General features: G+C 48.6%; 1 protein-coding gene across 2 annotated transcripts in view; it reads left to right on the plus strand.

Annotated features, from left to right (window-relative positions):
• Positions 1-15,177, plus strand: part of PDE8A (phosphodiesterase 8A) — a 100,869-nt gene that overhangs the window by 57,517 nt on the left and 28,175 nt on the right. For both annotated transcript variants that reach the window (XM_065872234.1, XM_065872235.1), the window contains 8 exons: positions 692-743; positions 844-886; positions 5,938-6,015; positions 10,649-10,719; positions 10,994-11,158; positions 12,587-12,635; positions 12,880-13,015; positions 14,596-14,794. In XM_065872234.1, coding sequence (XP_065728306.1) covers positions 692-743; positions 844-886; positions 5,938-6,015; positions 10,649-10,719; positions 10,994-11,158; positions 12,587-12,635; positions 12,880-13,015; positions 14,596-14,794 — 793 coding nt within the window. The remainder of the gene's footprint in view (positions 1-691; positions 744-843; positions 887-5,937; positions 6,016-10,648; positions 10,720-10,993; positions 11,159-12,586; positions 12,636-12,879; positions 13,016-14,595; positions 14,795-15,177) is intronic.

The raw sequence follows: 15,177 nt of genomic DNA on the forward strand, positions 1-15,177 counted from the left end.
TCTGCGTTGATCGCGTGGCTCACGTGCTTGGTCACCAGGCTCTGCTGCTGGCTGGCGATCGCCTCAGGGAGACGGCTCTGTGTGGGCTCTCTGTTCTGATTCTCTGCCTTTTTATGGCCTTTCCAAATTGTGGGGGGCGGGGGGGGGATAACTGTAGGGATTGGATTATCAAGGGGAAAAGCTGAAAAATTGAAAATAAGTGAGGAGAGTCAGCATCTTCTGAGATAAGCCCCGGTTGCTTTGTTCTAGACTCGCACATTCGGCCCCAGTGTGGCCTGTGGCTGTTTCCATGAATGACTGTGAGCAGATTGTTTGCTGAAACTTGAAGAAGAGCATCAATAGAAAGGGCTGTGAAACTGTGAAGACATGTTAAGGAATTAGAGGCTTTGGGCTGGTTAACATGTAGTACATTTTTAAAACCTAGGTATTTTTTATTGTGTGTTGTGATGACTCAGAAGGATTTTGTTGTTTTTACTGAAGAGTCAGCTTCTCTTCTACAGAGACACCAGAGGATGCTTGTAGACTCTTGTTTGTTTATTGGTGGCCTTGGCCACGCACAAATAGAGCTGCTGTCCTCCAAGCATTGTATGTATTGTGAAAGAGAGATGCTCCTTTCATAATGAAAAATGAGCTAGATATCCACCAGAATAGAGAGCCAGGAGAGAAATAATACATTGTTTTCTACTTGCAGAAAAATTAGACACTATGTGTCCATTGTCAGAGCATGCAATGGCAACAATAAGGTATGTAAGGAGAGCCCTTGGGACCCCAGGGACCCAGCAAGATTTCCCTTACTGTATAACTAGGCACTCAAAACTAATGGCTTCTAAAATTCATTTTTAGGCTACGAAAATAGCTGAATGTGTTCAGTCTGACACTCATACAGGTATGGTGCCCCATATTCATTCTTAGGGTTCACTGAGCTTTTGAAAAAATAAAAAAAACAGGCCCTGCCTCTGACGAGCTTGTCTGTTGCGTAGGTGGGACTGTATTTTCCTAGCACCGTGGCAGCATTTCTCTCCCTGACTCCCGGGCTGGTTTATGAGTCAGAGGACCCGAGCACAGGTGGGCGATCTGACAGGTGTCCTGGGGCGGGTCTCAGGCTGTGGGGAGAGAACTGGTCACCTCCATTGCATGAACTTATGTGAAGATGTGTTGAATGGAGTGTGGTCTGTTGGCATGATCTGTGCTCGAAGAGGCAACTGTGTTGGTTTCAGACTACAGTGCTTTAGCAGGGATGCTTTCACCACCAGCCTACGGGGAGGTAGGTGGACCCCATCAGACCTGCCTCACGTCGTATCCGTCTCGTGAGGACTTGATGTGCTTTGGACACCATCCGCTCACCCCATGTCTACGTGACTGCAGATGTTTTTCCCTGGCCCGGAATCACCTGTTTCCTTCCAGCGTATATCATGGCTCCAGCAAGCCACTTTCCTACTCTGGCCCTTACCTGTGATGGTGCAGGTCCTCTCCGGCTCCATGCCAGAGGCTCTCCATCCAGCCTGTGTGGACGCTTTACAGCACCCTGCCATGCCCAGGCAGTGCTCTGGTTGCCCAGCTGGTCTGTAAGAGCCTCCAAGGAGAAGACTTTGTCTTCCATACCTTCAGCTGTTGATGGTGTGCTTTCAGCAGTACCGGCACTGTTCACTCATTCATTCTAGGAATGTTTCCCACAAGTTTTTCTGAGTGTTTGTTGTGTACAAGGCACTGTGCTGAGTGCTTAACTTACGGTGTATTTAGTTGAAGCCTTGCAGTAACCCAGAGGGGTAGACGCTTAATAGATGAAGTTCCCTTTTAACAGATAAGGAAACTGAAAGGCTACCTAATTCGCCCAGGGATATCCATCTAGGAGGTGGGAGAGTTGGCACTCAAATCCAGATGGCCAACTCCAGAAGCTCTGAAGCACATGCTGAAACAGTTCTTGTGGGCGCCCCAAGAGTACTCAGGCTTTAATCTGAAAAGAGGAGAGACGTATTGACACGAAGGGACACATAGCAAGTGATGAGAAGTGATCATTAGTGGGTGAGAAAGGCAGAGGAAGAGGGAGGGGGACGTTCCAGACAGGGCGAGGTGGATTTGAGTAAGAAGATGGGTGTGAGAGGAAAAGCATTCCAGAAATACATACCGTTACTGAACAGGGAAAGTACAGAGTGTGTTCTAGAAAGAGCAAGAGCAGGGTTAAAATTCTGACTGGTGTAAAAAAGGTCAGTGTGGAAGGAAGTTGGGATCGTGAAGGATCCTTAGATGCTAGGTGGGAAATCAGGATTTTCATCGGTAGGCAGTGGGAGTTGGAGGATTTTTGAGCAAGGGAATAGTATAATGACGCCTGAGCTCTAAGCTTTTAGAGCCTGTATGTAACAGATTACATGGAAGGAGGGACCAGGGACGAGAATACCAGCATTGCCATCGTGTAGAGGAGAGAAAACAGGCCAGGGCATAATTCATCCAAAACTGTCTCTGCTTGGCGAAGCCTGCTTTCTGTGCTTCTTAGCAGGGGGATGGGTAGCACAGGGGAGGAGGAGGGGGTCCGGAAGGGCCCTGCCAGCAACGTGCCAGGTTCCGGGTTGGGTGGTGCGGAGCAGGGCTTCAGCGTATTTCACAGGTGTCCTCGTGCGCTGCCAGGGCGGGGGCTGGGCAGACCTGAAAGGAGTGTTACTCTGGACCTGGAGAAAGTGAGCTTTCTCGGGCGCAGGAGGAGGGAGCTCCCCGTGTGCGAGGCCGCAGGGAGCCCGCGGTTGGGCAGCGGCTGGAGGCTTGGCAGTGTGGGGTCGGTGAGACCCCGAGGCGGGGGGAGGGGGTGTCCCGGTGCAGGGCAGGCCCTCCTCAAAGGCTTGGACGGTTGAGAGTGTCTGAGAAAGTTCTCTGAAAGTCTGTTCCCAGCAGAGTGACTTTGGGGCAAGTCATGCAAGAAACCTGGTTCTCAGCTTCCTCCCCCCGGGGGGACCACGGTGTTGGTGTTGGGATGGAGGCTGCCCGTTCCTGGGGCTGCGGGATGGTTCCTGCTCCTCACGGCTTCTCCAGGGTCTCCTGGATTTGCCCAGCAGGCCAAGGAAACCCTGCTAACCTTCCTCTCCTAAAAAGATGGGCAGTGCGAAGGATCGCAATTTTCTGGAACAGGAAGCTGAGCGCAGACACGTGAAGTCGCGGGCGGTGCTGAGCCCGAGCTGGCTCGGCGGCCGAGGTCTGTTGAGCGTTCCCTCCTGCGGTGCGCGTTCCCTCCTGCGGTGCGCGGCTGCCTCAGGTCTCGGGTCAGTCGTGGGCGTGGAGCCCTCTCGAGGCAGGAGGGCCTGTGCGCGGGCTCCTGCAGGCTGTGGGCTGGTTGAGAGGTCAAGGTCACCCTGCCGTGAGCCCCTCGGCCCTCCCTGCAGGAGCAGCAGCAGCCCAGCAGGTGGAGGTACCTTAAGAACCAGCTGCAGAGCTCTGCAGGGACTCAGAGGAAGAGAAGCGGGCTGAACACGGCGGTCACAGGAAGGTCTGGTCTTGCCTTAGGGGAGTCACATAATCGCTGAGTAGAAGTTCAAGCCTGCTTCGCCTCCCTCCACACCTGCCATAGCCCTGGCCTTGGGACACGTTGCTCCTTGCTTCCCTCCAGCCAGCTCTGCCCCGTCTGCGCAGGCAGCGTCCTCCTCCAGGAAGTGCCTTCCTCCTCTGCCGGCCTCCAGCTGCAAAACATGGCTCATCTCCTCTCTGCCCCCCTCCCAGAGGAGACCTGCCCCTTCCTCCCGGGGCTCCTTTTGCTCCCCAGCATCACGACTGTCACTCTTAGTTCACCCGTGTTTGTTCCCCTCCGACTACCCCCTTTGAGGGCATGGACCCTACCATATTCATCTTCACACCCCTAGTGCCTGGCTTAGAGCCTGACACGTGTTAGGTGCCCAGTAAATGTTTGTTGAGTGCCCTCGTGTCATTCACAGCTGGTGAGGAAGTCAGTCAAGTCAGTAAAGCAGGCGGTTACCAGCAATGTTGGGGGTGAGGCATTAGGGCAGGATTTCCCAGAGGTGATGATACCTGAGCCGCATCTTACCTGCATCTTCAAAGAAAGAGGATCGAGAGTTAACCAGGTGAAGGAGGCGTCAAGGGAGGGGTGCGTTCCTAGGTGGGGGTAAGCAGTTTGCACCAAGGCAGAGAGGTTTTGGAGGTGAACTAGCACATCATAAATAGTCCGTGATGGCTGGAGAGAGGAGGTCCAGATATCACAGGACTCTGGGTGCCACACTGGGGAATTTAAATCTGTTCCTAAAAACAGTGATGAACCATTAAAATGTTTTAATTGGGAGAGTGATCTGATCAGATTTTTGTTTCAGAAGGATCACTTGGCTGCCTATGGAGAATGGGTCGAAGGGGGCAAAGTTGGGGCCGGTAGGACCAGTGAGGGGAGGCTGTCATTATAATCCAGAGGTGGATGACAGGTGTCTGAGCCAGGACAGGGACAGAACAGGGGTAGATTGAAGAGGTATTTAGGAGGTCGAATCCACAGATTTATCTGACCACTTGAGGGCAAGGAGCAAGGAGGAGTCATGGATGACTTGTCTCCAACTTAAGCGAAAGGGTAGATGCCGTTCAGCAGCCTGGGATAAGCAGTGATTTAGGAGAAGATACTGAGTTCATGTGGGTAGTGAGCTCGTGTGAAATTCCTGAGGGTGTCCAGATGGAGGTGACGAGTGGCCAGTTAAGATGTAAGTCTGGAGCTCAGGAGAAAGGCCTGGGATTAAGACAGCAACACAGGAATTAGGAAAAGCTGTAGAAAAGGATGAGGTCTCCTGAGGAGATTGCGTTGTCTGAGAGGGAGGGCTGAGAGGACTGAACCTTTGGGAACACCAGGGGTGCTGAGGAAGAGAGAATGAATCATGATGGAAACTAGGAAGGAACAATAAGAGATGCAAGGAAAGCCAGCGTTGGACTTGTGCAAACCAGGAGTCTCCAGGAAGCATGATCAGTTGTGTCTAGTACCACAAGTCAGGTAAGAACTGAATGGTGTCCTTCAGATATAGCAACAGGGAGGTCATCAGTGACCTTGACAAGGTCACTGCCAGTGCCCACATGGAAGAGAAGGTAGCAGATAGCAAGTGGAGAAGGTTCCAGAGGGTGGGGAGGAGTACCAAGGGCCTGCCTTTGGATCCTGTTTGTGAGCAGGAATCCAGATGAGGAAGCCGGGAGAAGGCAGAGAAGACAGAAGAAGCTGCAGGTGCGGAGAGCTGAGCTCGAGCGCCAGCTGTGTGCTCACTCGTCTGCACAGCGGCTCCCAGTTTCCTCGTCTGTGAAATGGGGACAGGTTGGAGAGGCTTGCCGCCACGTGTGACACGCGGCAAGTGCACAGAGGAGGGCACGAGAAGGAAGGTCAGCTTTGCCTTGTCATTGATTGGCGTGGAGTGAGGGAGAGAGGAGTCAAAGACAAGCCCTGTTTGGGCCTCGAAATGCAGTGGTGCCATCCACGGGAAGAGGGGGCAGAGAAGTACACCCCGGACTAGTGCTCCTGTACTACCCTCCCAAAGAGAGGCACATTCTTCCCGGGGATGTTTTAGAGCTTGTCTTGTAGAAAAAAATACAAAAAAAGATTTTTTTTTTTTTCCTTTGGGGCAAGGGTGGATGGAGATCAAAATTTTCCCACCACTTTATTCAATTACATAGAAATAGGTGAAATTCTCTTGAGTTCATTTCTGCTAGTTTTTGCATCGTGAGACTCTGTGATTCTATAATCTGGAAACTGAAAAGCACTACTTTAGGACTGTACCAGGTGGGACATTTGGAGAAAGTCAGCCTCCCTTAAAACGTAATTGTTCACAGTCTTCATCTCTGTGCACTCCATTGATTTTTGTGGCTTCCTAAATGGTATTCTAATGCTTAAATTTTGTTTTTTAAAACTTTTATATTGGTAAGTTTCCTAATGTTGTTAAAATCCCTTTGCAGAGGTAATTTATAATTTAATTGTTTCCACAGATCATCAGTCAGGCAAACACAACGACAGGAGGAAAAGCTCACTAGATGTCAGAACTGCTGCCTCTCGAACAAGCAAAGGTAGGTGACAAAGACGAGGAGAAAGCATGGTCCTGTGAGTGTTGAACCCATGGAGACGTGTGACACTCCCTCCCCAGTCTGATGTCTGGGTCACTGCCCACCTCCAGCTCAGGAGAGGGAAGGGGACCCTCTAGCAGTCTGTGTCCATTTCTCCCTCACCCCCAACTCCTTTGCCAGTGGGTTCCATTCTGACCCTTTTGATGGAGTCAGGGAATAAAGAAAAAGATACATTTTACCGTCTGTTCTCTAGTTGATTTTCTTTTTTTAAAAAATTTATTTATTTATTTATTTGTTTTTGGCTGAGTTGGGTCTTCGTTGCTCTGCATGGGCTTTTCTCTGGTTGCAGCGAGTGGGGGCTACTCTTCGTTGTGGTGTACGGGCTTCTCATTGCAGTGGCTTCTTTTGTTGTGGATCACGGGCTCTAGGCACACCGGGCCTTCAGTAGTTGTGGCACACGGGCTTAGTTGCTCTGCGGCATGTGGGATCTTCCCAGACCAGGGATCGAACCCATGACCCCTGCATTGGCAGGCGGATTCTTAACCACTGCACCACCAGGGAAGTCCTCTAGTTGATTTTGTAAACTGTAACAGCAGATGTCAGTTTATCTGTTGTAGTTGTATGAGTAATGCATTTGGAAGTTCTCAGTGATATATTCCATTGTGGGTTGCAATTTGCCATGGAAGCTTACCTTTTGGTGGGGACGTAAGTGAGCTGCATTTGGGGATGTGAAAGACTTTTCATAAGCAAATATTATTTAAGTTCTAAGTGGAATATATAATTTTTTAACGGTTATGTAGATATGTGGCCTGAGTGATCTAGAAGTTTTAAAAATGCAATGAAAATTATCTATAGATAGTGTGGAGGCAAATATTACTGCTAGCTATGTGCTTTCTTTGACTCAGAGATGAATTGGGAAGCAATAGGGAGCTGATTGTTACTAGATAAACAGCGAAAACTTTGCAGATGTTACAGTGGAGATCCAGTGCCTCACTTCTCTCATGGGTTGGTCGTGAGGACCGGAAAATATGCCGTGTGTCCCTTGCACTGAAAAGGCGAAACGGATCCCACCCCTGCTGCAAGGGCAGGGAGCAAAGTGGTGTTACAGGGAAGAGTATGGACTTCGGCCTCAGCATTGCTTTGATTCAGGTCCCAGCTTCATCTGCTTTCTGTGCAACCTGGGGGGTAGACCTTTGTGCTTCCATTTCCTCATCATCACATGGGGATCATTATGCTGTCCACAGAGGACCACGTAAGGATGAAATGAGTGAGCGTGGTGCCTGGCCAGGGTCGTGGCAGCAGCTGTCACCGTCCTCACTGTGGCCCTCATGGTCACGGCCCTCGGGCACAGCAGAGCAGAGGCGAGGTCACTCGTGCCCCAAACTCTCTTTACCGCCACACTCTGACTTCTGTTCATCCTTTGGATTACTTTGTCCTTTTCTGTATTTTTGAGAGTTAAAACACTTTTCTTTTAATGTTTGTGGGTTTTAACCACTGTTCTTTTTAATTGACTTATAATTTACAGATAATACAATTCATATTAAGTGTTGAGTTCAATAGGTTTTGACAGTTCTGTACTAGAACTGTATAGACTGTAACCACCCAGCCCAAAATAGATACAGAAAATACACACGTGCAGGCCTGCCCTTGCGCACATATTTCACCACACAGAGGCATCCACTGATTTCTTGCACCATAAGTTAATTTGGCCTCTTCTTGCGCTTCATAGAAATGGAGTTGTATAGGATGCACTGTCTGTGTGTCTGGCATCTTTCACTCATTTTAGTGTTCTTGAGATTCATCCTTGTTGCTAGGTGCTACCGTTCTTCTTTATAGCTTGGTAGTACTCCACTGTATGACTGTGCCACAATTTGTTTATCCATTCTGTTATTAATGGCCCTTTGTGTTCACCTTTCCACTTTGGGGCTGTTCAGAGTAAGGCTGCTGTGAATATTTTTAGGCAAGTATTTTTTGTGTTTGTGGACATGTGTGTTCATCTCCTACCTAGGAGTGGAATTGCTGGGCCTTTGTGCAGCTGCCAACAGTTCTCCAGTGTGGGTTGTACCATGTACCATCACTAACCTATGAGAGTTCCAGTTGCTCTGCATCCTCCCACACTTGGTTATACCAGTGTTCTAAACTCTAGCTATTCTACTGGATGTGGTTTTAACTTTAATTTTCCTGATGACTAATGAGGTTGAGCAGCCCTTTCATATGCTTACTGGCCATTGGATATCCTCTTTTGTGACGTGAATGTTCAAATATTTTGCCCTTTTTTTTTTTTTTTTTTTTTTTTTTGCGGTATGTGGGCCTCTCACTGTTGTGGCCTCTCCCGTTATGGAGCACAGGCTCCGGACGTGCAGGCTCAGCGGCCATGGCTCACGGGCCCGGCCGCTCCGCGGCATGTGGGATCTTCCTGGACTGGGCCACGAACCCGTGTCCCCTGCATCAGCAGGCGGACTCTCAACCACTGAGCCACCAGGGAAGCCCCTTTTGCCCATTTTTATCACTGGGTTGTTTATCTTTTTCTTGTTGGTTTGTAGGAATTCTTTTTATATTCTAGATATGGATATAAGTATTCCAAATATACTGTTCTTAGTCTGTGAATGGCTTTTTCACTCTCTTAATGGTCTTTTAATGAACAGAGGTTCTTAATGAATCTTAAAGTTCATTTTATCAGTGTTTTCTGTTATAGCTAGTGCCTTTTTGTGTCCTGTTTAAGAAATCTTTCTCTATCCCAAGGTTATGAAGAATATTCCCCCATGTTTTCTTCTAGAAGCTTTATTGTTTTATCTTTCACTTGGGGTCTGTGATCCATTTCAAATTAATTTTTACATCTAGTGAAGGTAGAGATCAAAGATTAATATCCCCCCCCCTTACTGGGAAACCCAGCTGGCCCATCACCATGTTGAAAAACCATCTTTTGCAGTAGTATCATTATTGTAAACCAGTTGACTATAAATATATGGCCTGTTTCTGGACTCCATTTCATTGTTCTGTTAGTCCTTGCTTGCACTGATAACACGATCGATTACTACAGTCATATGGTAAGTATTGATATCTGGTAGTATAAAGTTCTTCAAGATTGTCTTGGCTATTCTAGGTCCTTTGCATTTCCATATAACATTTAGAATCAGCTTGTTAGTTTACACACACACAGCTTCTTGGGAGTTTATTTGGGAGTGTCTTAAATCTATAGAACAATTTGGGGAAAATTGAAGTCTCGGTAACACTGAGTCTTTCAAAACGTAAACATGCTCTTTGTCTTTATTTAGGTTGCCTTTTATTTTTTCTCAGCAATGTTTTGCATTTTCAGTGTATAAATCTTACATATCTTTCCATTAGATTTATTCCTAAATATTGATTTTTATGATGCTGTCATAAGGGTGTTTATTTACTTCAGTTTCCAGTTGTTTGTTGCTAGTATATAGAAATATAATTGAATTTTTTATGTATTGACCTTGTACCCAGTAACCCTGATAACTAGCTTATTGATTATAAGAGTAGCGTTTGTAGATTCTTTCCCTTTCTGCATACACAGTCATGACAATCTTTATACCTTTTATTTCTTTTTCTTTATTGCATTCACACTATTGTTTGTTCTTTATAAGTATATGTCACTTTCATTATATTTTTAAATGAGAACAAGTCTTTTTATGACATAGTGATAGAATAGTGGTTTTTATTTTTGGTTTAATGACCTTGTTGGGTAAAATGGAAAGATGGCAGCCATGCGCTGATCACCAAAATTAGATTTAAGGAGTTTTGTTGGTCTCTGAAATTTAGAGCATTTGAGAGCCCCTGAGTTGGTTAATCTTGGTTGTTTCTCCTTGGGCCCCAGTTTGGTAAAATAAGGCTGACGCATCAGGCTGTAGAACAGTCTGTGGTCCTTTAAGACCTTTGGTAAACAGCATTTGGCCTGACAGTGGGGCTTTCAGGGAGAGGCACAGTGAATATGTGAATATGTTTACAGCATTAGGTGAATATGTTTTCCTGCCAGTTCACTGCCCAGGCTTCTCCCCACCCCAAAGGAACTGGATCTTGACAGGAGCAACAAAAAAATTTAACAAACTTTAGAGTCTAAGATTTGCTGCCGGCCTCACTTAAGATATTTACCTAACCCGTCTAGATTGAGCAGAACGGTGGAAAGCACCAAAGGATGTCTTGAAAAATTGAACCAGAAATTCATGTATTTCAGTTAATTGAGTTGTATTTATTGCTCCCGCCATATATGAAACAAGGAGCCTCTGTGGCATTGTCTTTCAGAACATTTTCACTCCTGGAGAGCAGCAAGCTGAATAATTATAAAGCCTTATTGTTAGAAACACAGAAAGAGGCTAACTGTTTGGCCCTGACTTGCTAGATTGTCTCCTCTGTTTTCTCTCTGGCCTGTGACCTCAGAACTTCAGCCTGTGGGCGCACGTGCATCCTAGCGCCTAGAGCTGAAGGAAGCAGAGTTGGTGATGCCAGAATCCCAGGCTTGTTAGGATGGGAAGGAAGCTCAGCGACCAGGTAGTTCTGGTCCTCCCCCTTCATCATGCAGCTGAGCACGCTGGGTGGGGCCTGGGGCGGGAAGGGAGACAGATACCCAAGGCTGTGAACACCCTGATTTCTGTACCACGTGATCTCTCCACAGTTTCCAGCCAGAGACGACGCTCCTCCACGGCCCGGATACATTCCATGAAGATCGAGGCGCCCATCACCAAGGTGAAACAGTTTGTGGTCCGTCTCCATTGAGCATGGAAGTCCCTTGTTCTCCTGGTTGATTGTTTTCAGCAAGAAGAACCACCAGGGGACCCACAACAATAACGATGCTCTCCTAGTTGTATGGAGCTGCCTCGTCTGAAGAGAGATGTGTGACACGAGCACTTTAACTAGCCTTAAGTCAGCGTTGAGCCCTACTGCCAGCCTGACTCTCTGGATTGCTTTCCCATTGTCTTTAAGATTATGAAACTCAGGTCTTTTTCTTTCCGTATTATAGGCAATCAATATCATCAGTGCTGCCCAGGAAAGCAGTCCCATGCCTGTGACAGAAGCCTTAGATCGTGTGCTGGAGATTCTGAGAACCACTGAATTATATTCCCCACAATTCGATGCTAAGGACGATGATCCTCATGCCATCGACCTTGTTGGGGGCTTAATGTCTGTAAGTGTATCTGACCAGGCTGCTGGCTAGAGCCTGCTGTTGTCATTTGTTTTCTCAGAGGTTATTTGTTTACGTGCTGGCCTACACAGCGCTCTTCGTGTGTGGGGCTCAGTCAAGGCCTAAACCCCCCATTGCTGCCCTCTGGCCGAGCCATCACCCACCTGCTGCCTACAGCCCAGGGGGACCTCAGCTTGAAGCAGAGAAGGGAGGAGCACATTCTAGACAGCTAGCTAGTTTTAAGATTTTGAAAACAGGCAGAAAAGAAAAATTTATGAAATATTTCATACCATATTACAAAACAGGATGACTGTATATGTCTAAAGAGGTACCGGGGGACTTCCCTGGTGGTCCAGTGGTTAGCACTCCGTGCTTCCGTTGCAGAGGGCATGGGTTCGATCCCTGGTCCAGGAACTAAGATTCCCACAAGCCGCACAGCATGGCGCCACCCCCCAACCCAAAAAAAAAAAAAAAAAAAAAAAGAGGCACCAGTGAATGGGGCGCGGTTTCCCTCTAGAGCATCCTATACAGATTTGGTGACTTCATGGGAAAGAAGGCCTTTGAACCATTTCATTAGAAGGAGGCTTTATACCATGGGCTCTTGAGGGGTCTAGATGCCTCCTCCACCCCTTCTAGTACAGAGGCCTTACAGGGGAAGAACAACTTGGTGGAAAACAGATCATTCCATTGCCATCGGTCACCTTTTTTGTCTTGGTGACAAAATTCAGAAGTAAAAATTCATCCCCCCTCCTAATTCCTGCTTTCTAAAGTCACTTGATTTCATAAAAATAAGGTTTTAAGCAAAAATCAGATGGGTAGAGGGTTCCCAGCGATGATGATGTCTAGTTGTGGTCTTGTCTGTTTGAGACAGAGCCTCCTCCAGCCTGTAGGTGAGGGGGTGGGGAGAAAGGATGAGGGGCGGGGTGGGATAGTGCCCGGGGGTGAGGGGTGAAGAGAGGCAGCATGGGGAGAAAGCACTGCAGGGCTGAGGAGAGGGGCCGCTCCGGGGCTTGGGGGCGGAGCAAGGGTGCTTAGAGAGCAGGGAAGAATCTAGTTTTCCTGAGGAAGGCTGGTGTCCACGAGCGTTGAGGAGGGTGGCAGGAAATGGGGTGAAAGGGTTGAGGGCAGAGGGGCGTCATCCGGTCCCGAGTGCCAGCAGGACGCTGGGCTCTGGGGAGTCTCCCGAGCTCGCCGTCCTGGTGATGCCCCTACCCCTGAGTTGAGCAGGTCGTCCTTGCAGCGTCAGGCTGTGTGCTCCTGGGTGAGTGACTGAGCTCAGGGTTGGCCGCAGAGGTGACCACAGGGAAGCCTCGGCACGCACTGATGGAGAGGGCCGCCCGCAGCGTCCTCTGGGGCCCGCTGTCCTGGGGTTTTCAAGGAGTACAGAATAGCTGTGACTTCCCTTTCTCTTGTTTCCTTGATTTTTATCAGGACGTTTTTCGAAGACCATCCAGGAATGAGTATGTTCTTTCAACAAAAAGTAAGTTTCTCCTTTTTAGTTTTTTGGACCACTATTACTATTATAGCCATGCTTAAGTGATGAAAATAATTTTTTCAGGTAAAAGTTTTAAGATAATTTTTTTTTATCAGTAAGAAGTTTTTTGGTGTATCATCAAAAATGAGAAACAAAGCAACCACCCCCTGAAGCAGAACTGTTCTCCCTATGGAACAGTTAATGCTGTAAAGCCTCTTAATTTTGTTCTCCGAATCACATCACTTTGCAGACCTTCAACAGGCTTCCAGCAGTGTGATCACCCCCACCTCCCTTCACGACATCCCGTCACAGATAACTCAGGCCATGGAAAATGAGGAATGCTGGGACTTTGATATTTTTGAACTGGAGGCTGCCACTCATAAAAGGTGAGTCCACGTGGAGCTCGGCAGACAGAGCGCTTGATTCCAAGGGCCGGTGTGGAGAAAGCCACCCAAGGAGTATGGTTTCTGCACAGAGCCAGTCCCCGGTCAGGGAGGAGGCTCAGGAAAGCGCAGCAGGGCAGCAGGTGCCCTGAGTCACCAGGGCCTAGGCCTCAACGAGGGGATCAGTGAGAAGCCAAGGGGAGTCTGCTGGGCGGTGACTTCCGCAGAGAGAGCAAGCGTGAAATTGAGCAAGTGATTTAACCTCTCCAAATAGCAGAGGTTTCTTTTTCTGTAAAATATGGTTATTAATTTCTCCCGTAGGTAGTGGTATGTTGAGATAGCAGCAAAGAGCCCCACTCAGAGCCTAGAACTAAAAATTAGAAATACACAAACGTACACATTGATAAGAGCTGTCCCCAGATCTTGGTTGCTGTGTTGGTGACAGGCATGGGGACACCCCAAACTCCAGCCATCCTGATCTGAATGTGGTCACCGAGAGTAGGGTGGGGTTGGGATTTTACCTTCAGTTTTGTACCTTGCTGGAGGAGAACAGTCAACCAAAGGCGTGTGGTTGGCTTGGCACACAGGAAAGGGTGTCCAGGCCTGCTGCCAGCCAGCGTTAACCTTCAGGAGGGTGAGGTCCGGACCCTGGCAGACAGAAGGCCACTGCAGGAGAGGGGTGCTCTGCTGGCCGTGGGATAACTCGTCAGGTCTCATCCCAGTCTGGGTGACGGTCCCCAAGCCAGCCCCTACCCTTGGCTCATATGCTCACAGTGAGTCGACCCTCTAAAACATTCTGTGTCCAGGTACTCCACACGGCCAAGGACTGTAGAAAAGAATATTCCCGTGGCAAACAGAGCTTTGGGTACCTGGTTTACATACTGGTACGTTGTATTCGTGTGAACCTGGGACAAGGCAGGTCTGTTCAAGTCCTGTGAGCCCGACCGCCTCTGGATACTGCTTCAGCAGAGCCAAGTTTCTTGATCTTCCAAGCAAAGGCCAGGTGCTGGATGAAGGTGACTTCTCAAGGAAGGGCCTGATTTGCTGGCCAGTTCATCACCTTCTGTCTGGGGAAACCTCCTCATACTGTAACACCCACTTCCAGATTGTCGAGACCATCACATGACATGTGACAGCCTCTGGCTCATAGGCTGTCATCACGAACTGTTGTTTTCTCCCACACAGGACATCTGGCCAATGACATAGGTCCAGCAGGTCCAAAGGAGAGGATAGGGTTTAAGGTGGAACAGGTTTAGCCTGGCAGCATGTTGATTTGAAGACTCTACTAGTGTCAGTAGGAGTCTGCATCAGGAAGGGCAGGGTGAACAAACCTCGCCCCAGCCAGTGGGGAGCACCAGGTGAATGCTCCCAGAATTGGAGCTGGGCTCCACCCAAAGGTTGGCATTGGCTACCAGGAGAGAGGGCAACAGAGCACCACCCGCGTGCCACCTGCACAGGCTCCACTTTGCTGCCCTGCACACTCTCTGAAGTCTGGCTCGGGTTTGCTTGTTGCATCTGAATAGATCCAACACTTTGCCTGTTTCTTTGCTTTGTTTTAACACTGTGGATGTTTTTCTCCGTAGGCCTTTGATTTATCTTGGTCTCAAAATATTTGCTCGCTTTGGAGTCTGTGAAGTCTTAAAATGCTCTGAGACAACGCTGAGATCGTGGTTGCAAATTATCGAAGCCAATTATCATGCTTCTAACCCCTACCACAATTCTACACATTCTGCCGACGTGCTTCACGCCACTGCCTATTTTCTCTGCAAGGAGAGGATAAAGGTGAGCTGTGTTTGTGCTCCACGCTTAACAGGCAGGAGCAGTGGGGCGGGCTGCTGTGCAGTGTGACTGCTCAGGAGGGCCCGGCACGGGTGCAGCCTGGCCCGGGAAAGGGGCGGCCACAGGAGAAGTCAGGCAGGAGCCCACGCTGTGGCTCTGGGGAGTTGATAATGAATTCATGACATGACCCCAGCCGTTCCTGGAAGAATAAGGAGCAGGGTTCATTCTCCGGGGAGGAGGCCAGCAAGAACAGGAGAAGGCTGTTTTTCTGAGGGGTCTGACTCTGACCCGAAGGCAAGGTTGGATATGGCCCCTTTAGGGCCCCCCGCATCCCTCAGAGTCAGCGGGGTTTGAGACCAAGTTCATCATCTTTGCCCAGCACTGCT

This window comes from Phocoena phocoena, chromosome 2, assembly GCF_963924675.1.
Source record: "Phocoena phocoena chromosome 2, mPhoPho1.1, whole genome shotgun sequence".
NCBI classification, from domain to species: domain Eukaryota; kingdom Metazoa; phylum Chordata; class Mammalia; order Artiodactyla; family Phocoenidae; genus Phocoena; species Phocoena phocoena.